The 27,140-nt window shown below is 50.4% G+C and overlaps 3 protein-coding genes across 3 annotated transcripts; 1 reads left to right on the top strand and 2 right to left on the bottom strand.

The window, feature by feature from the left end:
• Window positions 1-452: 452 nt before the first annotated feature.
• C27H1orf116 (chromosome 27 C1orf116 homolog) lies at window positions 453-3,970 on the bottom strand. Its single transcript, XM_009980066.2, has 3 exons — window positions 3,863-3,970; window positions 2,199-2,376; window positions 453-1,684 (listed from the first exon to the last, which is right to left on the bottom strand). Exons 1-3 carry the CDS (start codon window positions 3,953-3,955, stop codon window positions 453-455), a joined length of 1,503 nt encoding a protein of 500 aa, XP_009978368.2. The 5' UTR covers window positions 3,956-3,970.
• Window positions 3,971-13,080: 9,110 nt separating this feature from the next.
• On the bottom strand, window positions 13,081-15,219 carry YOD1 (YOD1 deubiquitinase). The gene is made up of 2 exons (XM_086627288.1): window positions 15,012-15,219; window positions 13,081-14,489 (listed from the first exon to the last, which is right to left on the bottom strand). The coding sequence occupies exons 1-2, from the start codon at window positions 15,217-15,219 to the stop codon at window positions 13,783-13,785; spliced, it is 915 nt and encodes a 304-aa protein (XP_086483414.1). The 3' UTR covers window positions 13,081-13,782.
• A 225-nt stretch (window positions 15,220-15,444) lies between these two features.
• On the top strand, window positions 15,445-26,434 carry PFKFB2 (6-phosphofructo-2-kinase/fructose-2,6-biphosphatase 2). The gene is made up of 14 exons (XM_086627378.1): window positions 15,445-15,520; window positions 16,222-16,347; window positions 16,469-16,565; window positions 16,974-17,040; window positions 17,194-17,268; window positions 17,409-17,465; window positions 17,938-18,062; window positions 18,434-18,641; window positions 18,845-18,991; window positions 19,556-19,660; window positions 20,309-20,438; window positions 21,272-21,334; window positions 21,898-21,971; window positions 23,086-26,434. The coding sequence occupies exons 1-14, from the start codon at window positions 15,445-15,447 to the stop codon at window positions 23,107-23,109; spliced, it is 1,374 nt and encodes a 457-aa protein (XP_086483504.1). The 3' UTR covers window positions 23,110-26,434.
• Window positions 26,435-27,140: the final 706 nt, after the last annotated feature.

The raw sequence follows: 27,140 nt of genomic DNA, 5'->3' as shown, positions 1-27,140 counted from the left end.
GTCGGGAGGCACTTGCTCAGGCCTCTGAGGCTTTGAGGAAGTTAACAAATGACCATAAAATCCTAAAGGAGCAGCAGAATCTTGCAGTTCTTCCCAGAGAGGCTTTATCCATGGGTAACCCCTTTTAAAATAAGCCAAACCCCCGATTCCTTGGCTTCCCTGTTGTGATGAATCCCCAAATGCATTAAAGACCTTGTAGGAGAATATGCCCCATCCACATGCTGAAGGATGCTTTATATAAATAGCTCATATACACCTGCTATATACAAAATATTATGTACACGTGGCATTACTTTATTTGGCGTGAAGCTCCAAATACTTCTCGTGGTACCAAGACGCTGGGGCAGGAGATTGCAGAAGATGCTTATGGTTCTGCTGCCCCAGGACAGGCAGTGAAGGCGCCTGGATCCAGGATGAAAAGCCCTTTTCCAGCTGTCTCGTTGCTCGTGGAGCTATTCCTTGAGCAGACCGAGCTTCTTCAGTGCCTCTCGCCGGTTCTCATCGGTCGTGCCCTTGGGGGAAATCTTCACGCTGACGCAGGAGCGGTGCGGCCTGGGGAAGTTCTGCAGCGGGTGGGATCTCCGCTTGCTGCTCTTCTCCTGTTCCACTTGCTCGGGCTCCTTCAGACCAGCAAAGTCCTTCCCTGTCCCGAGGGATGCTGGCCGGGGGCGGCTGCTCCTGAGGAAGCTCGGGGCAAGCCGCTCGATGAAGGACATCTTGCCCAGGGAGTTGCTGGTCTTGATGTTCTGCTCCTTGGCACTGGTCATGTAGCTGCTCAGTCCCACGCCGGAGCGCTCCAGGGTGTTGGATTTGAAGTTCATCTGCCAGATACCTGGCACCGACCTCTCCGCTGCCTCGCAGTGTGCCTCGGGCTCTCCAGGAACGGGGAATGGCATCTCCCTTGCTTGGGGTTGTATGGTAGGTTGAAGATGGGTGCTGGGCTCCTTCCTGTCCTGTGACAGTCCAAGCTTCTCCAATGCCTCCTGCCTGGCTTTCTCCCTCTCCTTGGGGTCGAGGTGCCCTGAATTTGCCTTTTCGACAGCAGTGTTGCCAGTAGAGCCAGGCTGAGAGCCGGCCAAGGATGACGGTGGTGCTTTTACCTTCTGGCCAGGCTCTGTGGCGAGTGGCACTGGGCTGTTTTTGCTAGTTTTCAGAATAATATTTGGTGGCAATTTCCGTGGCTTGGGCGCAGTTGGAGGCCCACGCTTGGCGTCTGGGTCCTGAGGAGCTTCTTCCAACATGGATTTCTCTGGCTGGCCCCACGAAGTCCAACTCTTGGTCTCCTTGGCTGTTTTCCTCTTGGCATCTGAGCGATTGCTACGTGACCACTCATGGCTCACCAGGTCATCCTGGAAGGGATCTGGAGGTTGGATAATCAAAGATTCTAGGGGCTTCATCTGGCTTCTTGCATTGGCTTGGTCAAGCCTGTCCTCCTTGGCCATCTCCTGTGAAGACTGACCTAGCAGCACTGGGTCCTCCACCGTGCGGGCAGTCGCTTTGCCATCAGAAGCTCCGTTTGCTCTTTGTGCATTTGCTGCTGCGATGCTCCTTGGAAGGCTGTGATAGCCTGGGCTTGGAGCTGCTGCTGGAGCTGAGCTTGAGAAGGTGGAGATGTTCTTACCACTCTTCTGTTCAGCCGCACGCTGCTGACCTACGCTCAGAGGGGGAGCCCCGTTTTCCAAATCTAGGCAAGGGGAGAGATGCGGAGTCACACACTGTTCTGCACCTGGACACAGGACACCTTCCTGTGTGCAAAACGTGCTGCTTCATGCCTGATAAACCGGTGCAGCCATGGCAGCGTACTTGCACCCGCAGAGTTTACCCTGACCCCAGCTAATACGCTGCCACTGCTTAGAAAGTTGGATACTTTGGGTTTGACAAAACACGTGGTGAACGAGGAGCCTTGTTAATCTGTGTGAGCTCGGAGCACGAGCAAAGATGCTCTGCACTGCGGTTCTGCTGACCTTGCTCGATCGCTGCCAACAGCTCCTGCACGTGAGAACTGGGGGAATGCAGCTGGTGCCTTGCCTGCCCCGCTGCCTGCAGCCACCGCTCGCCCCGGAGCCGCGAAAACAAGCTGATTTAGCTTCCCCCGTGAAAAAACTGGGGCAATGCTCCTTCCCCGCCTGCCAAGGGAACGCACCCTGGCCATCACAGTCCCTTCACAAACAAGGCTGGAGCACGGGCTCCCATCTTACCTTGGGCAACAGAGTCTCCCTTAGGCCACGTCCCGGGCAGCTTGGAGGGCTCCACGTAGTCGGTCTCGTCGGTAGAGACCCCGCTGTCTGCTTCTGTGTCCAGGGAGCCAATAGTTTCTTCTAAGAACATCAAACACTCTTTCTCTTCCACAGATAAGTAGTCATAACTGTTATCACTCTGAAAAAGAAAAAAGCAGCACAGGTAGGAGTCACAAATGTGTTATTATTGCCAGCCCTGACAGGTAAGGAGAGACCCATGACAGCTCCTGGCCAGGAGACTTGGCCAGTGACTTCAAAAATTGATACAGGTACAGAAAACTACACAGTTTCTTCTTCTAAAAAAAAAAATATATATACACACTTAGAGCAATATAAAAACAGTCTTACCATGAGCATCAGAAAATGGGTTACTCTTAACTCAGGAACTTGGCCTCTACCTTTTAGTTCTTTAGTTTACTTTGAAATACGAGCGGATGGGTAACACGGGTGCTCTATAGGTACGGGCATCTACAGCGATCAGCAATGCTGAATCTTAGAAGCTTGTATAAATATCATAAATACTGAAGGCTTATCTGTGGGTGGTGGTCTCTCTCCTTGTTCTCCTCTTTATATCCCAGCTTTGAAGGGAGTACAGCAAGATCCTGTTTAATTTTTTGTTGTATTTCGAGTCCCATGGTATGATTGCTGTGTCACAAGGTGATACACGCAATATATCATGAAAAAAAACTGATGTGCAGGAAAGAATGGAGTGTGCATCAGATCAACAAACACGGAGGAGAAATTGTCCCAGGTGGAGCTGTTTTGCAGAAAAACACGTACCCAAATCTTTTACCATGCAATATTGCAACCAGTTTTTCCATCCCTAATAAATTTCAGAGGGTTTGGTTCTGGTTTGCAATACATCAAGTGGAAAACCTGTTCAGGACGGAGCGCTGCACTTACACGTATCAATTATGCTCCAAGTCAGACAGGATGTAATTAGTCCATCAATCTTGGAATCAGTGTTGGGAGACAAACAAGCTTTAATGGACAGATAGTGAAAAATTACACATCTACACCCATGGTCCAAACTCATCTCTGCCTTAATTAGGAAATTAATCTCTTGTCGGCCGGGAGGAGTACGGCTTGCTGTCTTTTCCAGGTGATGTCACCTTTGTTGGAGCCAGTCTGACCCAGTTATCCCACTGGTTTAATCCTTCCCCGGGGAGCTCACTGGGCTCCTCTCGCCCAGCACCTGCACTGTCTGCCTTGGCATCTCCTGGCGATTCAGGATCCGCTGGGCTCTTGGTGTTGTGTCTCCGAGGGCACCTCGCTGCGCACGTGGCAGGACGGAAAGTCTGGGAGTGCTTTGGGGCAGGAATTAATTTGGCCCTTGTGCTGCCCTTAGCGTGGTGCTGAATCAGGGCCCCCTGGGTGCTTCCAAAGCACTGATGGAGAGTGGTTTGGAGCAGAGATCCGACCGAAATCCTTCCTCAGCTGCCGAGAGGGGAGAGTTGAGCCCCTGCCATGCCTGGGCTGGGTGAAACGGGGTTACTAATGCCAGGTTGGGTGAGGCTTTGAGTAACCTGGTGTAGCGGAGGGTGTCCCTGCCCATGGCAGGGGGGTTGGAATTAGATGATCTTTGAGGTCCCTTCCAACCCAAACCATTCTATGATTCTACTTACGTGCTGCGAGTGGTTGGAGGCCGTGCTGACCATGCTGTCGCAGCTGCCCGAGTTGCAGCCAGCCATCCCCAGCCCCAGCTCCTTCCTGGGCATATCACGGGCTGCTGCAGCGTCCGGCGTGGGGGACAATGTTCTGGCTGAAGTGAAAGAAAGGAGAGGAGTTAAGCTGTGAGACCCCCCCCAGGGTGATGCAAGCAGGCTGGCTCAGCTGGAGGGGGGAAGGGGGGACAGGGGCTGTGAAGCTGCTGGATGGATGGAAATGTGCTTCATCTTTGGCTGCATTTTGCAGGAGAAGGAGCAGATGGGGTTTTTTTTAAAGCATGTTTGGAATTGAAGTTTTCCCCCAAAGAACTGGAAATAGGGAAAGCTCTGGACTGTCAATCCATGGCCAGCTCATGGTGGTTATTTAATCATCCTGGAGGTGTGAATAAGGTGGTTCCTGAGTGAAGGAAGAGATTGTAAGCCTAGCTCAGCTTGGCAGCAGCAATCCCAACCCAACACAAGCCTCAGCACACCACTGCTGCCAGCCACGCCGCCGAGGTGCTCTCAAACTTCTGAACATGCTGACCCGAAATGCGGCTGCTTAGTCACAGCCTTGCCCTGCCGGGAGCTTCCTCCTGGCAAAGACCTTCCTCTGCCACCCTTCCTCGGGGGCCACAGAGGTGTTGTGGCTGCAGGGAGGTGCCCCTGTCCCTTTGGGGCACGCCTGGGTGTGTTTGGGCACACGCCTGCCGTAGTTTGCACGGAGCAGGGCAGTGCCAGGAGCTGTGCCCGGGCTGCGGGCATGTCCTGTGCCTGCAGCCGTGTCCCCTCTGCTCGTGGCACCGCAGCCCTGCTGCTCTTCTGGGTGCAGCCTGTACCCCCAACACCGATGGGACCCCAATGTGGTAGCGGCTGCCTGGCCACCAACCTGCCATCGGGGCTGCCAACGGCGAGACCGTCCCAGGGGGCAGAGGGGCTGGTTGTGTTCGCAGGGTGTGTGGCCGAGAGAGCTCTGCTGCCTGCAGGGAGAGGCTGGGCAGCCTACAAAAGGCATAATTACTTATGGATATTATAAAGCATTAACCTTCCAAAATGTACTGACACCACCAATTACGTGTTTTCTTCATCTGCACCACCCGTTCTTCGGGAGAGGAGAACCGGGCTGCGGGGGCTGACGAGAGCAGCAAAACAAACATCCCCTCCGACACACACGGACCCACGCAGGAGGATTTGCTCGTCGGGAGACAGAGGAGCTCTTTGTGCTGTAACCTGGCTGTGGTACGCAGGAACACGCTGCTGCTTTTTTTTTTTCTAGTAGCAGGATCAGGGAATTAGATCTAGCGATAAGCGAGCAGAACTGGCTGCTTGTTCAGAGCGTTAGACCCTGAAAGAATTCCTTTGTAATTGGAATATGCCGCAAAAATCAGATTTCAACACCCACGCCCTGACAGATCCAATCCTTCCATACAGGAGGAGTTTAATATTTCAGTCTCGGCTTTGCATTATTTACTGCTTAAATTACATTTCAGCAAGCGGTGGTTTTGGAACAGCAATACTCTCGATTCTTTGAATTTGGACAACTTCCTAGCCAGAACTTTTCTCTGTCAGAAGCACAAGCACCATCTGAGTTTAGGGGGTGTGGAGGCTTCTGCAAGCCTTGGGGTTTTGCTGGGCACCCAAACGTTTGCAATGTGAAATATTAATCTACTTCCAAGCAATGAGAGGCCCCTACTCGCTCGGCCGGGATTGCTGCAATGCTCCTCGCTGCCTCCCGTGCAAATTTGAGAGAGCAAAACGCTCCTGGGGAAGCGAAAGTCTTGCTCAAACTTGACCCCTGCAGCTGGAGCAGCCGGTCGGGGCCAGCGTCCTCTGTGCAAGGCAGCCCCATGGGCTAATTAGGGGTCTCGACAGAGCTAATTTCTCCGTGAGGATGCCCACTACCATCAGCCCGTTGGAAGAAATAATTTGCTCTTTCAAACAGCCTTTACAAGAACACAAAGCAGCTGCTGAGGCTTTGCACCCACCGAGCCCCAGCTCCCGGGAGGCAAAGTTCAGCCCCGAGCTCGCCCGAGGGTGGAGAGGATCTGCGCAGAAACAAGTTTGTTCCCCTGCCCACCAGTTCTCTGATGCGATTACGGCTCTAACACGTTCACCCGACTCGAGAAAGGGGGAAAATCAGTGTTGAAAAATCCCAGTTTTTATGATTCAGAAGGATTTTGCAGTTTCTTCCTTTTGCTGAATAACATGGCAGTTCAGCCACGAACTAAAAATACGAGCGTTTCATTTAAAAGATGCAGTACTTGAAAAGCCGTTTTTCAATGCTATAGGTCTTCCCCCACTAAAAATGCTTTTAGGAGAAGCTATGTTTTATCAAAAACAAAAGTGACAGCTGCTGTAACTGTCCTTTACAAAGCTCCCTGAGCCCTCAAACATCAAAGAGGTGCTGGGTAGCAATTAATGCTAATTGCTTTATATGAAGAGGCTACTTTCTTTTAAGCCCGGTGCTACTACGAGCACTCTATCCCAGCTCTCCAGGGATGTTCCAGACCCTCGGTGTTTTTCCTGTCTAAGGCAGAGCAGCTGTATCCCCCCCCCCCAGCATCACAGCTGCCAACAAAGGGCTTTGTCCTGGCCAGCTCAAAATACCAAGAAAAAAGCAAAACACCATTTGCAGGTACCATCCCAGCTGCTCCTGCTTGGCAGTGGCACAGCAGGATGGATCCCACCTCGGAGCAAAAGGACACGATGGCAGCAGATCTATAGTTCCTTCTATTTAAACAAGTAAATCAAGTGCACGTAGCAGTTGCCAGAGCTGTTTGCTGTCCTGAGCGCAAGTTTTCCCAGGCTCTCTGCTGGCAGCTGCAGGTCTCCCCAGCTTTCCTCCCACCACCACCTTCAAACCACCTCATCCGTCTTCACTGGTGACACCTCCACCACGCTTTCCCCTTTCCAAAGCAAAGCACATCTGGCGCCCCGTGGATGCCCACAGTCCTGTGTCCCACCTGGGCAGAGGTGCTCAGCCCCTCGCCCGCAGCCCATTCAGCAGGAAAAAGACAGAAAGCAAAGGACAAGAAGAAATAGAAATTACTATATTTTTTTCTTTTTTTTTTTTTTACCAGAACGTCCGTCGTTCCGCAGTGCCCAAATCCTCGTCCCGGCCGTGCCTATCCCAGGACTTCTTTGCTTTTCTGGGCTAACCAAACAGAGACGAGTTACACATTAACTCACCTCCGTGGCAGAGATAAGGCTGCGGGGCTGCTTGGCAGGTGGGTGCTCGGCAAATCCGCGCTCACGGGCAAGCCCCTGGCCCCTCACCTGCAGCCCCCCGCGCCGGGGCGCGAGAAACTCATCTCGTGGCCATGCAAAGCAGGATTGCTGCTGCTCCAGGCTGGGCTCACGGCACAGCCAAGCCCTACACCAGCTTCACGTCCTGCCCTGAAGCAGCCAGGTCCCTGCGTGCCGTCCTTTCTCGCAGCTCTGCTCCGAGCCAGCGCGGCGCCGGCAGCGGTGCAGGCGGAGGCGGCGCAGGCAGCACCAGCGCCCGTTGCCTTGGGAGGCTGCGGGCAGCTCTGCTCGGTACCACCCAGCTCACTCACTTCCCGGCTTGGCTGGTGTCCTCTGGTGTCCTGGGCACGGGTTTCGCCGGCGACTCCTCAATCCTCCAGCCTGTTCTGCCGCATAGCTGCTGGCTGACACGCGGAGTCGTCCAACGCGCAGCCCTGACCGAGGCGCTTTCGTACACACTAATTAAGCCCTGCGCCGGGCGCTGCTGAAGGCATCACCCCACAACAGGTTTATTCTCTTGGGTGGTTTTGCGCATGAGGTCCCTCAGCCCAGGGCAGGACCTGGTTCCTTCCCGGCTCTCAAAGCGCACGGGGACAGGTACGTACTTGCCTGTCGCCGAAGTTTTCCCAGAGACTGAAAGTTTGCCGCCTGCTGCTGTATGGAGGTTCTTGTAAAGACAGGTAAAAAGCCATTTTAGAAGGGAAGGTCTATCCGTGTGCTCGAGGAGGGGGTGCCCAGGCCCTGCGCAGCTCTAGGGTTTGTTCCGCACGTGCTGCCTGGCTACAGGTCCCCCTTCGCCCCTCCTGGCACCACTCCCTGCGGGTTCACTCCCCCTGTCTCTAATACTGGGAACTTTCTTCTTCACTTGGCAGCTTGAGGTTGAGTCCTAGAGCCCGGGCAAAGCTGAAGCCCCCGAGACACCCATCACACTCCTCCTGCCCTCAGCCACCCTCCTCGCTCACACCGACACTTCTCAGAAACCGCTGCTGGGGCGTCTCCTTCAGCAGCATCCCCTGCTCTGCGGACGAGGGTACCACCTCAGCACCTCCTCTGCTGCCTCTCTCCAGGGGGAAGGTAAAGAAGAGCCCAGTTATTCCATCCGCAGCACCCTGGGCAGCAGGGGATGACAATGACCCCCAGCAGCACCCGATCTGTCCAGGGGGTACTCCCCACTCCAGCATAGACTTGTGTCTGCTCTGCAAGGTGCTCCTCGCTGGATAACTATAAATATCCAGGTAGAAACCCTGCAGCAAACTTCCAGAACTGATACAGCCACCAGATTCCTTCAAGTTTTTGTGCTTCAATGATTTAATTTATTTTATTCTTTTTTTTTTTTTTTTAGAAAAAGGATGTGTCGCAATGCATGTTCCTTGCCGCACAGAACAGGGAAGTGGAAACATCAGTTATTTAAAGCCGTCGTAGGATGGAGGGAAAGGATGAGCCCAGAAGCACAGAGGTTCCCACCAGCGCTGCTGAGCCCCAGCTGTGCACTGTTCCGAAAGGGAACATGTGCCTGGAAGAGCAAACCAGCAGAGCAGAGGCTCCCGGGAGCCCCGGCCAGCCCCGCTCTCCCACGCCAGCCTGCAGCAGAGGTAGGAGATGCGAACGCGGCACGTTCGGAGCAGCAGCACCAGCCCCAGTGTTGCAACAGCTGGTTGTGCAGAGCTGAGTGCAGGACTCAGAAGTCTCGAGCTTCTCTGAATCAGATACCCAGAAAGAACCTGTTCTTTTTCCACGTTCCTCTTCCTCCAACGAATATAAATAGCTACGACCCAAAATAAAGCGTGATTTCATATATATGGCACGAAGTGCATGCGAGTAGTCGAATGATGCAGAGAAAACTACACAAAGCCACCAAAGGACTTTGGCATGTTAACAGACCCGTTGTGCCTCTCCCTGTTCACAAACAAAAGGACACAAATGATTCAGCCCTGCCCCTGAAGGAAGCGCATCCATGTGGCGTCACCGATAAGGTACCTGTTGACGTGATGACGTTTATTTGACTCTGGAGGACTGTTCCACACTTTCCTTGGACCAAATTGTAGGTACAGTGTGGATGCTGACAAATCGATTATGAAAAACACTAAGTGGTTAATATCTAGTATTACACAGCAGTTTAGAGAAATAATTAAATCCTAACTGGGCTGTGAACTGAGCAGGGAACCCTATTTATTATCTCTATTTTACAGAAAAGAGGTAGAGAACTGAGGCCAATTGTTTCCATGGCTTGGTTGGCATTAAGGCTACATCAGAAATGAGGGGTCAGGTCTCAAGGTATGATACAGTTCCCCAGCATTTTCCCCAAGGCTTTAATTAAAAATAATAGACAAGGATACTGCAACCTTGGACAAACTAATTTTGGTAACTCCCCTATTGCTTTCTTTTGTTACAGAAAGCATTCTGGTGCTCAGACTCGGAGGAGTGAAAAAGCACTATTGATTTCAGTCGATTCGAAGTCGTTTTATTCTGCCCAGTCCAGAGCAGAGTGAAACCTGATGGCAGTTCTACAGCTGGATGCACAGTTTGATTTAAAACGCAGGCAGACATTTAATTTGTATGATAGAGAGTTGTAATTTTCAAAACAGCACGCTGAAAAGTTTTTTTTGCTCCTCTATTAAAGAGTTTTCCTGCCAGGGAGAGGTTTGCAGGGCTCACCCACGGGGGGAGCTGGTGCTGCCGTCAGGTGCTGCCTGTGCTGCGCGAGCGAAATCAGTCTGATTTCACCAAAAATCCATCGATACGTGGATCTCTGTGTCTAAAGCAGTCAGCTACCAAACCTAAATCTTCCCCAAACCTGTCTGCTTAATGGTTTATATATTTTAATGCATAAAAGTTTCTGGAGGTACGTAGAACTCTTTATGGTTGTCCCTCTTGATGCCTGACTCTAATTGCACAGAGAAAATATTTTACTATCATTGTTGAACAAGGTGAAAGTGAAGAAGTTTCATCCTGAACAGATTGCATGGCCACGTCCCTCTCTTGCCACGATTGTCTCTTAGAGTCAAGAAAAAAAAAAAAAAAAGGAATGAGAGGGGAAAGCAGATGCAAACTGCTCAAAGGCTGCGTTGCACAGAAGTGCAGACCTAGAAAACACTGGTGCACAGCAGGGACTAGGGCACAAACCTGGAATTCAAGAACTGAGGCACAGACTACGCTGCACAAGTAAGCATGCATGTCACGTTTATTGGTGCATCAACAGTTTTTCCAATCCAGGGCACACGTTTAAGGAATGGTGTTGTACCAACTGATCTGCACTGATGATACACGAACCAGAACGCTGTACCACCGAATTACGTTGGTGAGTAAGACTTTTGGAAAGGGCTCCTGCCACTCGTTTTACTGCTGTGGGAACGTCCCTTGCTCAACATCTGCTCAACCTGTAAACTCGGAGCAGCTTTGGAAGTGCTGTTACAACCAGGAGATGTCTATCTCTTCATACAATACAACATGCTTGTGAAAGGCCACATGATTAGAGCGTGTCAGGCTCTTCTTTAATTAAAGAAGGAATTTAGCACTGGCGAAACGGCCCGACTGGCACCAGGAAACCAGAACTCTTTACTTAACTGAAGTAGATTGGTAAAACACCACCAATAACTCAGCTTCTAGTAAGCACACCCCTGAGGCAAAAATCTCCATTTCCAGGGTCTGTTTAGCTACTGCCCCTTTGTGCTGAGGTGTTCAGCAAGTAAATGAGTGCTCATTTTAAACAGGAACAGGAAGAAGAGTAATGGTAAGGACACAAGCCTGTATCTTACAGGCTTTCTGGATTGGTCTGGACAGGGGACATGTCCCTGCCAGCGGTGGAGCCCACGCCCCACACCACCTCTATTCTAAAATATCTGGAACTAACATCTTGCTGTATAATTAACAACAGTTCAGTGCAAATGTACTACTGACGTTCAGAAGTTCACCCTGCTAGTACCAGGATGGTGTATTTGTGATATTTCCATAACTGTGTAATTAAGGGCAGGCAAACGCTGGTAAAAGGATATTTAAAAAAAACCCAAACATTTACAACATTTAGAAAAAAAAGTTGTACTTTAAACGTATCCATATCTTACATTTTAAATAACGTAGATACTTTCTGTTTGGGAGAGTTTAGGAGAATCACATAAGGTTTCCAACTCACAGTCGATACCACGGGTTACTTGCTCTTTGAAAGAGATTGTCAGCGTGTAACAGCATCAACTTTTACAAAGATGAATTACAGCAGTTCAGTTGACATTTTTTAACCAAAGAGATTTTATTTTCTAGGCAACAAAATAGAACATCCAAGCAGTGATATTGACACATTTCCCTCAAATGGAACTGACTCCCTGGTAGCAGATTTCCAATGCAAACATGATATATCAAAGCTAAACACTCTGGATTAAATAGAGCTAATTTTAAAAATACTGCAACTGAGAAATACCCCAAAAAAATATTTTCACGCACTTTCAGAAATCCATCCAGGATACAAAGCTAAAATCTAAGTGTTGCTCCCCAAAGTCAATGCATTTGCAAACACAGCAGACAATAAATATGTATCTTCCACTCCTGTTTCAAAGACAGCCACCTTGTACACCTCTCTGAGGTAGGTATTACGTCCATTTTACAGATGGCAATCGCTGAGGATCAGCTCCTCGTCCCAGGCGTCCCACCACTTCAGTGTGAAAGCTGAGAATAGGATCGACAGTCTCTTGGTCTCATTCCTAGACAGTATTTCATCTCAAGTAGTTATGACACAGTGTAATCTTCAAGTTCCTTGGAATTGTCAGGCATTTCTTTAGGTTTATAAGCATCAGCTTCTAGAGGGCTGGTTTTAATGTTGGGGTTTGGTTTTGTCTTTTTTTCCCTAATGATAGGCTAAAAGCAAAGTGGGGTTTAACACTGGGAGCTAAGTGGTTTTCTACGGGAAACTCCCAACAGTGCTAATCTGTATTTTAATACTGAATTAAAAAGAAATCTGGTCTATAGTGCTCTTGGTGATCCTGTTCTTTATACTTAATTATCCATGCCTCAACTCAGCAAAGCACTTATGTAATTATGTTCCTTCTTCCATAAGGCCCTCCTGTATTTCAAGGTCCAGCTGGGAGCCTCTGCTGACAACTTCAGTGGAACATGATTTTATAGAAAGGAATTTTTTGCGGCACCAGGAGTTTAGCCGGATGCCTTAACGAATGGAGGCCTTTAAAACTAGATTTCAGGTTCCACCTGGAAAGTGGGTTTATTTCTGCCTCAGTCTGGAGATGCACATTCTTGCTCTCCATTTGTAAAAGTGCAATGAAGTAGCTCAAAACAGTAACAGAAGAATAGCAGGCTAAGAATATTTTAAAATTCAATAAAACAAGTATGTGTTGTAGGCATTTAAAAGAAAAAAAAAAAATCCCCATCAGTAATATGCACCTTTACAGCACCTTTTAAAAGACCTCAAAAGCACTTACTGCTAAGCCTCACAACCCTGCTGTGAGGTGAGATACATTAAACCCATTTCCACCTCCCTGATTCCGAACAGTACGAGAAGTAGGGCAGTCCACGCAGCTTATTCTGTTCTGAAAACTAATCTGCACCCTTCATTATGAGAATTAAAGTCTTGCTACTGAACAGTCATCGGTGACAAACCAAACACACTAAGGCAGAATGCAGATGAAGGAACTTCAAGCCTCCCTTCTGGGTTAGCACTCTGTCCTTCTGAAAAAGGGCAAAAATTTTCACCGGCTAAGGGTGAGAACTGCACCTTAAAGTGCTGATTTACAGTATTTGGAATCTTGTACAGCTCGGTAACACTGTGGCCACGAGGTCAGCTATACCCAAGAAAAGTCTGCTTAAACGTATTTAACAGATGCAAATTAAGTTACTTCCCTAACTACTGTATTTCCCTCTTGCCAGAATTTCAGGTACTATTATGAAGAAGAATCCAAAATATTTCAAGAAACATGCCTATATTCTGATGCAGTGTAAACACTGGGGGGGGGGGTGTCGATGATTATTTTTCAAGCAACTAAAAACTACCTATGGAGGATTAATAAGTTTATTCAACACTTAACCACCTACTAATTTAAAGAAGGCTATCTTAAAGCTTAGAGGCCATTTCTTTCCCTAAAGCCATGACTTCACACGAACAATACAGTCTACTCCTGATGGTCACATAGCACAGGGCAGCTTTGGAGATACTCTTTCCATTAAAAATCACGCACCAAACGAGCAGTTTCCCCTGCAAGAACTGCTCGTGTGTGCAGAGTCTAACTCTTAGTTTAAGTAATGCTGCTAAGTGTGTTTCCTAAACCCTTCGATTAATTACCCTGCAAACACGATACACAGAGATTAATTCAGCAACTCAGAGGCTAGATTTTTAGGCTCGTGCTGAACAAGCCTGGGTTTGTATGTCCGCTCAGATCACATACGCAAAGAGATTATTTCAGAAATCAAGTTTTAGCTGCCAGGGTGTATCACCTGCCGAAGGACTCTAAATTAGCATGCGAGAAGATACCTATTGCTAACCCACTGGAAAAGTCACTCACCAGAACAAACCTGTGCGTCTTGGCCGTCGTTAAGTTAATACGCTTTTCAAGCTTTGTGAACGGAATTTTATGATTACGTACAGCTTATCTGGGAAACCCAGAATTTTATTCTGGATCGGTGAGGTAGTCGATGTAACCATCCTCATGTAGGTGTCACACTTCTCCGAAGTTGGTGTGTCCAGTCTCTTTGGCATGTTCTCTGGCTTCCACTTGCCCAGTCAGTCCCTTCTGACACACCATGCACCTCAGCGTAAAGTGATTCACGTCAGTAAACTGCCTCTTCCGTCTGGCTTCGTCCGCCAATTCCAACGCTTGTGCAAGAACAACATCATCAGTCGTGGAGAAAATGGTCTGGGGAGGAACGTCCGAGCTGGGAATTTTACGCTCGAGCGGATCGTAATGAATCCCGTCGTAAATTAAAAGGACCCGCTTAGTGTAACCGGCGTCCTCCCCAAAACGGTCGATCCTGACTGTCTGCGTGTCCACCACACAGATTTCGCACTGGTAAAATTTGGATAAAATGGACACTTCGATGGCTCCTCCCCACGTCTCTTCTCTCCTGATCCAGTCACAATACTCCCTGTTAGTTTTCCCTAGAACTGCCTCACAGTAAGATTCGGGATCACTCGCTACTATCTGGGCTATAAGGCTGCGCATCTCTGGAGCGCAGCCCGGGTCGTAAACGCCTCCCTCCACCACGTAGTACACGCTGGTGAAGAGACAGGAGTTATCTGCCGGAACAACCCTCCTCGCCAGCACCGGCACGGCTTCCCTGACCGCGCTGGACATCGTTCTTTTTGCGACCACGGGCGAGTCGGCCTTGGGTTTGGATGGATCCTCTTCGACTATGAGAGTGTCACCTGCCGAACACAGAGGGAGGAAGAATTGAGAGGAATACGCAGACGGGAGCTAAAGACGATGCTCCTGAACCGGAACGATGCAGCCGCGTTGTTATTACTACGGATCGCCCTCGTTTTCCCCCGCAGCGCGGTATCCTGATGGAAAACAGCCTCAGCTCAAACAGCTGGGAGCACGACCCGCCGACGGGGGGCGACCCGCCGATCGCGCTCCGCCGTACTCACCCGGCGCGCCCCGGTCCCCCGTCAGCCCCGCAGCAGCTCCGCGCTTTTGCCTCCGGACCGCCGGGACGCGGGCGAAACCACCACCGGCGCTACCGGCGAGCAGGACGCACTGCCGAGCCAGGGTGTTGACAGCTGCCCCCGGGAGGAGGAACCGGCCCGACAGCCGGGTGAGGGGCGTGCTGGGCCGCGGCCTCTCTTAATTAGCGTAATTGCAGCCCGTGGGGCAGCAGAGGCCATAAAGCGCCGGCACCGGTGCCCGCCCCACCCCGCGCAAGCCCAGGGCGCCCGCCCGGCCCTCACCCGAGTGGATGCCGAGGTCGCCGAGCCGCCGCTCTCCGTCGCTGAGGTCCAGGCTCCGCGGTGGGAAACCGAGGAGGAGGCGCTGGGCCGGGGCGGGGACGCCGGTGAGGGCGGCCAGGGCGGCCTGCATGTCGCGGAGGCGGGAGTGGGCCGTGAGGCCGGGCAGCGGGTGGGTGCCGCTGCGGGCCTTGCAGCGCAGCCGCAGCATCCTCGGCGGGGCCGCCCCGCGCCGCCGCCGCCGCCCCGACCGGCCGCGCCTCCCGTTCCGCCCGGCGGCTCCCGCCCACTCTCGCGAGATCTCCCGCCGCGCTCTCTCATTGGGCGCGGCGCGCAGAGCCGCGGCCAATCAGAGCGCCGCCGGCCCGCGGCGGTGAGGGGAGCGCGCGGGCCCGTGACGCAGCGGCGTGCGATTTGCGTGCGGCGGCGCGGAGCCATGTCGGCGGCGCCCCGGCAAGGCGGGTCTCCGCGGGGCAGGAGCGGGGCCCTGCGCGGCGGCGAGAAGAAGTGCTGTGAGTAACGGCGGCGGGGCGGGGGCAGGGAAAGGATGCGCTTTTAATGCGCGTAAGAGGGAAAAAAAAATCAGGGATAACGCTGCTCGTGCCGCTTCACAAAGCGCGCGACTTCCTTAAGACACGGTGCCCGTCCCGGTGACCGCGGTGTGCGGGACGTGCCGGTGCCCTTCCCGCGTGGCTGCGCTGCTTTTCCCCTCCCGCGGATGCCCGGCGCTGCTCACCCCCATCCTCTCGTTTTCCGAACTTCGGGATGCCGTAATCATCCCCTTGGGTTGCTTTTCCCCTAAACCTGCCTCTCCCCGGGCGTTTTCTGAGCTCCCTTCGCCTTTTTTTTTTCTGAGAGAACGTGACCGTTTTGTTAAAAACATTTTTCTTCTGGCCTTGACAGCTCCTGCCTGATCCGTAAATATTTTTAAGGCTAAAAGGTGCATATTAGACCCATTAGGTGCAGCAGGTGCACCGTTGCTCATCCGCCTCATTAGCTGATGCCCGGGAGACCGCAGAGCGGTCCGGGCGCTGCTCACAGCAGTTAATTAGCTGAAGGACACGATGGAGAGGAACATCGTTAGGAGTCGTCCCAGGAGATGGGGCAGCTCTGCACGGGGTATGGCTTTGGGCTGGGGCTCACTCTTTGCCCCCAGCTGCTCCACAGTGCTGCTGATGCTCCCGGGGTTGGTTGGTTGGTTTTTTTTTTCCAGCATGGGCTTCCTACATGACCAACTCCCCGACGCTGATCGTGATGATCGGCCTGCCCGCACGCGGCAAGACCTACGTGTCCAAGAAGCTCACCCGCTACCTCAACTGGATCGGGGTGCCCACCAAAGGTGTGTGCGGGGGCCACCGGCTCGGCCCGGCGTGGGGATGGCTCTGCCCTTCGCCGAAAGCGCTGTGGGATCTGCCTGCGAAACGCCATCAGTCTCACGCGCTCCTCTTTTTTGTGTCAAGTGTTTAATTTAGGAGTGTATCGCCGGGAAGCGGTGAAGTCTTACAAGTCCTATGACTTCTTCAGGCACGATAACAAAGAAGCCATGGAAATCCGCAAGTAAGTCGGTGGCGGGGGCGGAACGGATCCGTGGTGGTCTGGTTAGTCTCAGGTCTTGGCAGGCTTCCTTGTTTGAGAAGCACAAAATAACATGTAACGCCCATGGAAGCAGGGGAGGAGGCAGGGCAGCCGGTGCAGGAATCCTGCCAGAGGGGCTGTGCGGGGGGTGCTGTCGTTGACTCCAGGCTGGCACAAAGAGCAGGGGCTGCGAGTGCCCGGCCGTGGGGCAGGTTATAGATAACAGATGCTTGTGATTTTTGCAGAGCCTCTGGAGCTCTTAGAAAGATGCAGGGGTGGGTGGTCCATGGGCAGAGAGAGAAGGTATTTACATCTCTCCCCAGTGGTTCAGAAGCCTTCCCGTCGGAATGCTTGACATCATCTCTGACAGTAGCCGTTTCTCTCCTGCAGACGATGTGCCTTAGTGGCTCTAGAAGACGTGAAGGCTTATCTCTTGGAGGAGTGCGGGCAAATAGCTGTAAGACTTTTCTGGACTAAACACGGTTTTACATCTGGGTAGTTCAAAGCTGCCCAGGGCATTTGGGGACCTGACTGTGATCCCAAATGATTTAGGGCTGGTTTAAAAGCCTTAGATAAACTCGCTTATTGCTACTTGTTAATTTTCTGGTAGGTGTTTGATGCCACCAACACAACTCGAGAAAGACGGGACCTGATCTTAAATTTTGCTAAAGAAAATGCTTTCAAGGTAGTGCTCCCGTGTTTAATTTGTGTTTGGAGTTGCTGCACTCAGGGATATTAACTGGTGCCTGCAGCAGGAGCTCTTGAGTTTTGATTGAGGGCAGAGACCTTGACTTTCTAAAATATGCTTCCTTGCCCTCTGCATAGGTGTTTTTTGTGGAGTCTGTTTGCGACGATCCAGAAGTCATTGCTGCCAATATCCTGGTGTGTACCATGTTTTCCAGTACTTACCTTGGGAGCTCGGGTGCTCGGTGCAAGGTCACCAGCTATGGGAGCTTGTGGGAGTGTCTGCTAATGCCTTGCTCTTTCATTTCACCTTGGAAATTAGCAGCTGAGGTTTGCAGGTTTATAAAAGAGATGCAGTTTGTTATGTGAGAACGTGGAAATCCAGTGAAGCTGGGAAATGTTTGACCTTGGAGCTGTTGTCAAGGGAAGGCAGGCAGCGGGTGGCTCGCAGGGACAGCTCACAGCGAGCCAGCTGTGTCTGTCGCAGGGCCAAGCACTACAGCGCCTTCAGAGCTGCCCTTTGTTTCCTCTCCAGGAGCAGGTTTTTCCACAGGGCAGCGATAAACAATGCTCATTTGTTTCAAAAGGGAAGAATAATGTTATTCAGCGTTGCTTTTGCTCTGAGTCGAGTTTGCTTAACTCTCACAAAGCGTCGCTGTCTGTTGATCAGGAGGTGAAAGTTTCCAGCCCCGACTATCCGGAGAGAAACAGGGAGAACGTGATGGATGATTTCCTGAAGAGGATAGAGTGCTACAAGGTCACTTACCAGCCTCTTGATCCCGATGCCTATGACAAGTAAGCAAAGCTCTGGGCTGCCTTTTGTCCTTGAACACGTGAGCTGCTTTGCCTTGTCGCTGCTGTTCTCTGGCTCAGGATGCTGTAACGCGTCTGCTGCAGCCTCTGCTCCCCCAAAGCACAATTGCTCGTGTGAAGGTGATGTCCTCAGGTCCCAAGTGATTTGAAAGGATTTTTCTCTCGTGTGCTGCAGCGTAACGCAGCTCCGTGTTTAAGCACGGCAGTTCAGGGTCTCTTCTGTCTGCTGGAGCGACCCAGTGGTAGTGCTGATGCCTTTACTAGAGGATAAATAGCTAGATTACACCCGCAGATGCACGTGCTTCATTTTTAAAACCAGTCGTGTGGGTGTTCTTATTTTATGTTGACTCCAGAGATCTTTCCTTCATTAAAGTGATCAATGTGGGACAGCGGTTCCTAGTAAACAGAGTCCAGGATTACATCCAGAGTAAAATCGTCTATTACCTAATGAACATTCATGTCCAGCCGCGTACCATCTACCTTTGCCGACACGGTGAGAGTGAATATAATCTTGTTGGCAAGATTGGTGGGGATTCTGGTCTGTCACCACGTGGGAAGCAGGTACGTGTTCGGCAGCGCCCGGGCTGCTGTATTTGTAAAGTGTTGTGTGACCAGGGCCAGAGCCGGGCTCTGCATCCGCCCCCTGCGAGGGGCAGCCCCGCAGCTGGATCTGCCGCGACAGCCACAGCCCTTGAAATGATGCTTTTAACGGTGGCAGCAGCTCCTGCTCCCTCCCCACCCGCCCTGACTTTTTTTTTTTCCAGTTTGCTCAGGCGCTGAAGAAGTTCATCGAAGAGCAGGAAATTGTTGATCTGAAGGTGTGGACCAGCCAGCTGAAGAGGACGATCCAGACGGCCGAGTCCCTGGGGGTCACGTACGAGCAGTGGAAGATTCTCAACGAGATCGATGCTGTGAGTGAGATGCTGATGGAAGCCTTTCTAGGTTGAAAATAATGTTTAAGGACAAATTTGTCACCATAAACTTGGCTGTTTCCTGTGCATTTATAACCATGTCCATATATAATGTACTCCAGCCGTCGTCATGAGGTTTAGGGTGGTTTGGTACAGGGCTGGCAGTGCCTTGGAGCTGCCAGACCTTGCTGTGAGTGTACCCAGCTGGTGTTCCGTGTTATTTTCTTTGTCCATATCTCAGGCATTTGTCACGCTGTCCTGGGTGGACAAAAGTTACTGCTCCCACTCTAATTCTTTCAGGCAAAAGAAATTGCAGGGTTGTTGCTGTGGAAATGAGCTCTCGTTTTCATCCCTGGCAAACAAGGGTTTTCAAATAAAACCAAAAGGCCGCCCTTTTCAAACCACCCTGGAGGTGTGGTGCACAAATGCTGAGTGTATGGCTGTGTCAGCTAGGATGCCCAAGCTTTGTGTCACGTGAAGGGATTACGGATCTCAGGCACTTGCTTTTCCTTGCACTGTTGTACCTCTGTTGAAACAAAGTGTGACAAGTTGTTCTTCCCTCAGGGGATATGTGAAGAAATGACCTACGCAGAAATTGAAGCCAAGTATCCAGATGAGTTTGCCTTGAGGGATCAAGAGAAATATCTTTATCGCTATCCTGGAGGAGAGGTGAAGACCCTTAAGAAATAACAATAAGATACAATATGCATAAAACAAACACATGTAGAATTGAAGGACTTTATTTAATTTTAACTGTTAATTTTAAATTGTTTGTATGAGAAACCGAAAACATTAGGATCCTCAGCGCTCTCTTAGAGGAAAGGTTTATTGATTTCCTTTATTGTGGTGTGCAAATGATGCCTTTCAATCATATTAATTGGGCAGCTTGCTGAGTCCCTCGAGGCTCCCCTCTGATACAGAGGGGTTTCTGCACTGTGCTCGTTTGGCCAAGGCCCAAATTGCCACCATGAAAAAACATCTTGGAAAGAAAATGATTGTGGGTGTGGTATGAAGTCATTTCTGCTTTTACTTCACAACCTTGTTGAAGTGTATAATTTACTATTTTATTTGTTTTCCTTGCTGCACTTGTTAAGAGTTACCGGTAATCTGAATCCTCCTGTAATCTGAGGGTTAGCCACGTTAAACTTCACCTTCTGTTGTTTGCTTTTTTTTCTGTATTTACCGAATCATCCCTAACTTCTACATTTTGATGTTTTAACTGGATGTTTTCCTGACTGTGAAGCTGTGTTAATTGCTACTTCTGCTTTAAGCCTCTGTTTACAAAACTTCTCGAAAAATTCCTGTTTTGTTTTTCAGTCCTACCAGGACTTGGTCCAGCGCCTGGAGCCGGTAATTATGGAGCTAGAACGGCAAGGCAACGTCCTCGTCATCTGCCACCAGGCAGTTATGAGGTGCCTGTTGGCTTATTTTCTCGACAAGAGTGCAGGTACAAAAATAAATGCATGATGTTAGGGGCTGGCTTCTCTTGCTGCTTCCTTTACAGAGCTTTTTGGGAGGGTGGCTTGTAATTACTGTTTTGATTTTTCACAACGGAAGAGCTGCTTAAAAAAAGAAGACAAGAAAACGTTTCTGAAACACTTTAACTGTTATATTTCAGCAGTGCATGGGGCTTAGCAAGAAGCTCTCTTTGCACGAAATGCAGATGTGTATGCTGCTGTTTTTCTGCTTGGCTGTTGTTTCTGGAGCTGTTTCCACCAGTAGCATTTAGATAATGTCAAGAGGATTTTTTTCATGTAAAGAAAGTTTTCTGATGCATCAGTAGCCTGTGAGAGATTGGCAGTAGTGCTGTATCTCGGCGAAACGCTGCTCCCTTGCATGGCATGCTGGCCTGGAAGCTAGTTCCAGTCTGCTGCAAGCTACTTCATTAAACTCCAGAGAGTGGTGCTGGAGTTTTATTAAACTTTAGTAAAAATTAAGAAACTTTCTTAAAAGTTTGAAATAATGCTTGCATGGGTCCGTGGCAGCTGTTGCTGTGGTGCTTTCCCAGCTGTGTGCTGCTGGAGGGGTCTGCTCTGGCTGGTCCCGTGCACTGGAAACGGTGGGGACAGTCCCATCCCACTGCTCCAGGGCTGGGGAGGGCATCAAGGGGTCTGGGGGGGCTGTGGCACCGCCTGCGTGGGCACAAGGTGGTTGTGGAGTCAGCGCCCAGTATGTGCCATGTGAAGGGTCCCACCCAAAGCCTGGGGTGGGGTGGAGGGTGACTGGGGTGGGGAGCCCGGGTGCAGCCGTGAGGCCCCCATAACACCTGCTCCCTCCTAGACGAGCTGCCCTACCTGCGCTGCCCCCTCCACACCATTCTCAAGCTCACGCCTGTTGCATATGGTAAATATGGTCTTTTTTTCTTTTCCCCCCACCCCTGGTTTGCTTGAGTGTGTGTGAATCTGATGCGAGTCTGTGTCCGTGCGCAGCAGCAACTGGACTTGCTGTAAACATATTTTTAATGTATTTTAAAATACATTACTGGAGAGTGGGAAGGTTTTAAGGGGGCAGTGGGAGAGGAGATGTGTGGGTGCAGGGGTGTTCTCCTGTGGCCTCTCTTAAACGAGCGACGATTGTGGGTTTCACCTGTTGAAGAAGCCCATTTGTGCCTCCAAACTTGGATTTGGCTCTGGGGTGCAATGAGTTTAAACTGGCTTTTCTGTGTAGACCTGTACTTCACATAACAGGGCTGCACTTCTGCAGTGAAGGTCAAAGCCAGAAAGTAAAGCGTAGAAGGCTGTTAATAGGGTGAACTGCTTATTTATGAGCTGTTTTATTGTTAAAAAATAAAAAGATAAATTTATTCCTGCTCACTTTCCATGCTGTTTTCAATAGTGGAAAAAAAAAAAAAGGTTATTTAATAAATTGACCTTCCTCATATAAACTTCTCTTTCTTTCTGGTAAAGGTTGTAAAGTGGAGACGATTACCCTGAACGTGGAAGCAGTGAACACCCACCGCGACAAACCCTCCCTCAACTCAGTAAGTCCTGCTGTGCCACTCTGGCTTTTTCCCTTTTCAAAAAGAAGTCCCTAAACTGAAACACTCTTAAATACCTGCTAGAAATGGCCATTTGCTTTCAGTGACCAGAAGGACTTGCTTCAGAAATGATGTGAGCAGCTATTATGGATTACTTCTGTCTGGTGATGTTAACTTTTTAAGTGTTGTTATCAGGAAAGCTGTTTAGTATTTTGTTTTGTTTTGTTTTTAATTGCAATGGAAAATATGTACGATCTGGATTTCCTGAATGTTGGATTTTAAGTGTTGATACCTGCTGTTAATTTTTCAGCAAATTGGCTGCATAGTTGTGTTGGTTTTTATTACAAAACAGTGCTGGTTAGGTGACCAGACAAATCACACAGACCAATTTACACGTTGGTTTGCCGTCTCACAGCTGAGCAGAGCAGGCATTGGGCACCACGACTCGGAGCCCATCCCAGCACTTTCTGTGCACTGGGACACTGCATGACCAGCAGCTGTGGGAAATCCTGGCTGTTGGCTTTTACCTTGTGTGATCGTGCACTAAATCTGTAATTCACTCGTGCTCACCTGAGCGTGTTCCCGTCGTCTGTCCGACCCTCGGTGGGGCAATGGAAGGGGTTTTATCAAAACTAGAAGTATTTACTGTGGTTAATGTGCAAAATGGTTACTGTAATGGTTTTAATGTTTGCCCTGGAAGCGTCCTTTCCTATGGAGAAGACAAATAAAAGCGAGTAACCCTGAGTAACCAGCCCGCTTCGTTGCTGCCTGCCATCCTGCGGGACACGCCGGTGTCGCTGAGCTCGCGTGGCCCCAGGCTGAGACTGGGAAACCCTTTGGGTGGGAGGTCGAAGGACGGTGCAGAGTGGGAAGCAGCTCATTATTTGCCTGGTTAGAAGTAAAATAAGTAAATCCTCAGAGGGTTACTGTCACACAGAACAAGGACGCAGAGCTGACTGGATCCTCCTGCCGCTCGTTGCTGCAAAGTGTCTGTCTGTCCGTGCCCAGCGCTGAGCTGAGCTCTGCTGTCCCCTGCTTTACCCCCTGGCTTACCCTGGGGATAACCTGCACCCCAGAGGTACAGGTTATCTATCTAGTTATTCTCTCTTACTCCTAGAGGATGGCCGGTTTGACAGTGTAGAGCCTGCGCTCTCATCTTGGATTCGGCTGGGATTTCCGTGGCGAGGCAGAGCCCTGCGGATGGGACTCGAGCATCCCCGGAGCACAGTGAGCCACGCGCCGCTTCGGCCAGTACTCTGCTCTGAAATGTGTTTTTAGAGTCTGTCTGTGTCTTTTCTTTCTGAACGCTGCCGTGTCTGTCATTGAGATTGGAGAAAATTTCTTACGGAGATTTTTCAACCCGCTTTTAATACATGTGAGCTAACGTGTCGCCGGGCTTTGAGGCGTGAAAATAGCGTCCTGCGTCTTTCCTCCTGGTTAGGTGGCAAAATTAACCGCAGTGTATGTGAGGACAAAGGGATCATATCCATCCTTGCTGAAGCAGCTTTTGTTTGGAAGATGTTATCAGACCAAACCCCCAAGTTTTTATTAACTGTTACCAAGTCCAAACGCAGTTATTGTGTTGTTCAGCCATCGAAAAAGCTTCAGGTATCATTTGACTTTGCTTTCATGAGTGATTTGAATCCCTCGGTCTGAGCCTGTGCCTTTGCTCTGGGAAGGCTTTTTGCACGTGGCGTTACACGAGGCACGTGTCAGGTCAGCAAATCCTGCGGGATGTCTCCCGCGAGGGGCAGAAGGGAATAAAAGCTCCTGCACTGGGAACAGCGTCGCTACCAGCGCTGTTGAATCCAAACTCGACTCCTGCTTTAACTTTGCACCCTGATCTAAGCCTCATCCTCTCACTCATTTTTTTTCCTGCATTTTATGGACGCTTTTCTCTATTCCAGCAGGAAAAATGAGAGCACCGCTTCGCTCGGTGCCTGGGAGCAGCGGGGCCGCGTGTGCAGGGTTTGCAAGAAGCACATGGTTTTTACCAGTTGTCTTTTTAACGTACCAAATTTTAGGCCCACAACAAGTTTTTAACCTTGCCTATAAATAAGCTGTGAATATTCCTAATGTAGATTGCTGCCTTTCATAGAGCTGAAGCTGCTTTAGTGCATAGTGCCTGGATGGTGGAACTCCCACAGTGCGGCTCGTGCGATGGCTGCGCGTTACTGAAATCCCCCGATGAGGTCGGGGGGAGCAATACCCCAAATTTACAGTTTCCTCCCATGAGTCTTGACTTGTGTTTTGCCAAACTCCATTTTCCTCCACTCCTCTGGTTGTTGCAATAAGGGCAGAATCCTTAGGTTGGGTGAAGAAAGGAGCGTTGAGGTACAAAGCAGAAGGCTGTTCTGGACCTGCTCTTTCCAGTGACTCCAGGATTTATAGGAGCAACTTCTGGGACCCAGGTTGCTTATTTTAAATGTATAGATAAATGTTGGCCATACCCACAGTAGGGATCTGTGCTGAGAAACATCAGCACCCTGGCCCCGGCTGCGGAGGAGCTCAGCAGCCCCGAAGCCTGAGGTTTACCTGGGGATTTTGGGCTCAAACCCAGTTGTTTTAAACACTCCCAGAGCTTTAGTTGGATAAAGCTGAGATGGAGATGTCTGTGGCAAAGGTCCAGGCTCTAATCCTAAGCCTTTAGGATTTATGCAGAGCAGAAGCGTGTGTTGATCTAAAGCCACAGAGGGAGGAAACTCGGTGAGAAACTGAGTTTTACTGGTTTTGTTCCTCGGACCGTTCCCACCAGGGCGCAGGTTTGCTGCAGCCTTCTGCAAGAGCAGGACCCTCTGTTCTTCGGTTTTAAATGTTACTGTGCTTAGAAATAACCAGAAAAAGGGAAGGAAAATCAAATTTTGAAGGAGGAGCTGTGTAGGCTGTTGCGTGGCAATACTCGCCGTCGCTCTGCCGTAACGCTCTACGGCGCTGGGCTGGCTGCTCCTGCCCAGACACCTGCTCCACGGGGAGGAAAGGAGTGGGAACGTACTGTAGGATGTTTACGCACAACATGCTGTAGTAACTTGCTAAGGAGTTAATTGTGTTTGTATCATTCAGTAGTTAATAGTTGTAAGGAGATAAAATATTTATATTTTTACCTGCCAGGATTTACGAATGTAGCTGCTTCAATGTTGGTGGTCGTAACCTTTTTTTTTTTTTTAATCACTGCTAAAAATCAGGTCTGTGGTTTTGCATCACTGACTGTGGGTCCCTTATTCCTATCGAGCACGTCCTGGGCTCGTGGGATGGAGCCTCTCCGCCGTCTCTGCGGAAGGCGGCACTTGTGCCTCCGTGCTTTAATTAAAGCCTAACTACAGCTTTTCCCCTCCTGCATTGTAACTTTGGAAAGGTGTAAATACGTGTGTCTAGAGCACAGCAGCAGCAGATTTGTGGTGGTTGTGTCCTTGTCGTTGCCGTGTGGGTGAGTCGTACCCGACACAGCAACTCCCAGGGTCCTGCCGAGCCCCCGGGGGCAGCGGGGCTGGGGTGATGCCAGCGAGCCCACGCATCTCCCCACCCCCCAGCGGGCTGGCGGGTCCCCGTGCCAGGTATTTCCTTGAAATCACCTGATTTCCTTGGCACCGTGCTGCAAATACCCCGGAATAAACAAGGATTGCACAATGGATCTGAGCTGAGGATTAGCAGCAGCTTGTGCTGCCGGTGGGAGCGGAGCCGCCGTCTTGGGCTGCACAGATGTGGGGGTGGGCTTGGTGCCTTCGTGAGCATCGCACCACGAGTCGGGGTTTTCTTGTATTTCCCTGACTTTCTCTCCGTTTCTATCAGCAGAGGTGGTGGTGGTGGCTGCTGTCACCCCAACAGCCACCCACGGGACCTGCATCGCTGCCCCGTCAGTGTTACGGGTCGTTTTAGGGGAAAAAACAATCGCTCAGGCAAAACCTCTGCCAGCTCTGCTGCCAGCCATGGGGAAAATTGGAAAGTGAGAAAAAAGGCTTATAACTAGGCTGGGTGGCTTGAGTTTGGGTACACTGCTGTGACCGTAGAGCTGCCGCCCCTCTCGAAGGCGTCCTCTTCTTGGCAGCTCGGCGGTGGGTGCCAGGGATGCCCAGCCTGGTTGCCGCAGGGCCCAGGAGCCGTTTTGGGAGGAGAGGCATCACTGGCAGCACCTCCAGGAACCACTGGCCCCTGGGTATATCCCAAACCCTCACCCGTGCCCCTCTGAAGGGCTCTGGGCGAGCGCTGCCGGTGCCGCCTCCGCCTCCCGCTGCTCCTCTGCCTCCCTGTGTCCAGTGTGAGCTGAGATGGGTGTTACACATCTGCTTGCAGTTTGCTGCTGCTTTCTAATGTTTTTTTAGGTTTTAAAAAGAATGCAATGTGTGTAAACTTGTGCTGTTCGTTGTGTACGCTGTGCATTTGAGCATAAATATCCCATGAGCTTTAATTTGCAATAAAGAGATTTTTAAAAAAAATAATAGGTCTCGTTTCCTCTGTTACTTTCCATTATTGTTTGCCATAACTCTCCAGTGTGGGCTGGTTTTGTGGGGTAACGGTGAATTCAGGGAGTCTGTGGAAAGTGTTTGGAGGGAGAGGGTCTGGAGGGGAGGGCAGGCGTTGCTGGCTTTGGGAGCTGGGCTGGAAGTGGGGAATCCTGCACCCCGGAGCTGCTGCTGCCGTTCCCTTCCCTTATTGATTTTAAGGGTGTTTTTATTGGAGCTATTGGAATTCAGATTTTTCAGGTTTTCCATGGAGCTGTTAGGGTAGGAACACACTTTTTTTTTTAAAAAAAAGCACATCTCTTTATCTAGGAAAAAGAATTAAAAAATCAAGAGGAGCAACTAGTGGGACTCCAGCTGTGATTTCCAGTGTCTGCAGCTGGAAACCAGCTGGTCCCTAAAGGGACTCACCAGCCACAGCCTGAAGAGAAATGACATTGGATATGGTCAAGGAAAACCCCTTTTATCCTTTTTATCCTGCTGTGGGTTGAGGTGGTCTTAGAGGGTGTGGAGCAGGAGGTGGCTTTTGGTGTGGCTGTGCCCTGGCTGATACCCGTGGCCGCAGGTATTAATTAACCTCCTGGGTGCCCGCGGGGAAGCTGCTGATGTTCCCCCACACAAATCACTTTGTTCTAAGTCATCTGGAAAAAAGGAAATCTAGAAAGCCTATGTTTGTGTTTGAGATTAACTGGATTCTTGTGAATATTTAGTGGAGGTC

Source organism: Tauraco erythrolophus, chromosome 27 (assembly GCF_009769465.1).
Source record: "Tauraco erythrolophus isolate bTauEry1 chromosome 27, bTauEry1.pri, whole genome shotgun sequence".
Classification (NCBI taxonomy): domain Eukaryota; kingdom Metazoa; phylum Chordata; class Aves; order Musophagiformes; family Musophagidae; genus Tauraco; species Tauraco erythrolophus.
The sequence above is the reverse complement of the archived record's forward strand: the minus strand, read 5'-3'. Positions and strand labels throughout refer to the sequence as shown.

Excerpts from the sequence above, each read along its gene's own strand:
- C27H1orf116 (XM_009980066.2), bottom strand. The coding sequence starts at position 3,955 with ATGCCCAGGAAGGAGCTGGGGCTGGGGATGGCTGGCTGCAACTCGGGC. Across the intron at positions 2,377-3,862 it reads CCTCCAACCACTCGCAGCAC|AGTGATAACAGTTATGACTA; the intron begins GTAAGTAGAATC and ends TTTCTTTTTCAG. Across the intron at positions 1,685-2,198 it reads GGGAGACTCTGTTGCCCAAG|ATTTGGAAAACGGGGCTCCC; the intron begins GTAAGATGGGAG and ends CCCCTTGCCTAG.
- YOD1 (XM_086627288.1), bottom strand. The coding sequence starts at position 15,219 with ATGCTGCGGCTGCGCTGCAAGGCCCGCAGCGGCACCCACCCGCTGCCC. Across the intron at positions 14,490-15,011 it reads CGACCTCGGCATCCACTCGG|GTGACACTCTCATAGTCGAA; the intron begins GTGAGGGCCGGG and ends TGTGTTCGGCAG.
- PFKFB2 (XM_086627378.1), top strand. The coding sequence starts at position 15,445 with ATGTCGGCGGCGCCCCGGCAAGGCGGGTCTCCGCGGGGCAGGAGCGGG. Across the intron at positions 16,566-16,973 it reads GAAGCCATGGAAATCCGCAA|ACGATGTGCCTTAGTGGCTC; the intron begins GTAAGTCGGTGG and ends TCTCTCCTGCAG. Across the intron at positions 18,992-19,555 it reads TTCTCAACGAGATCGATGCT|GGGATATGTGAAGAAATGAC; the intron begins GTGAGTGAGATG and ends TTCTTCCCTCAG.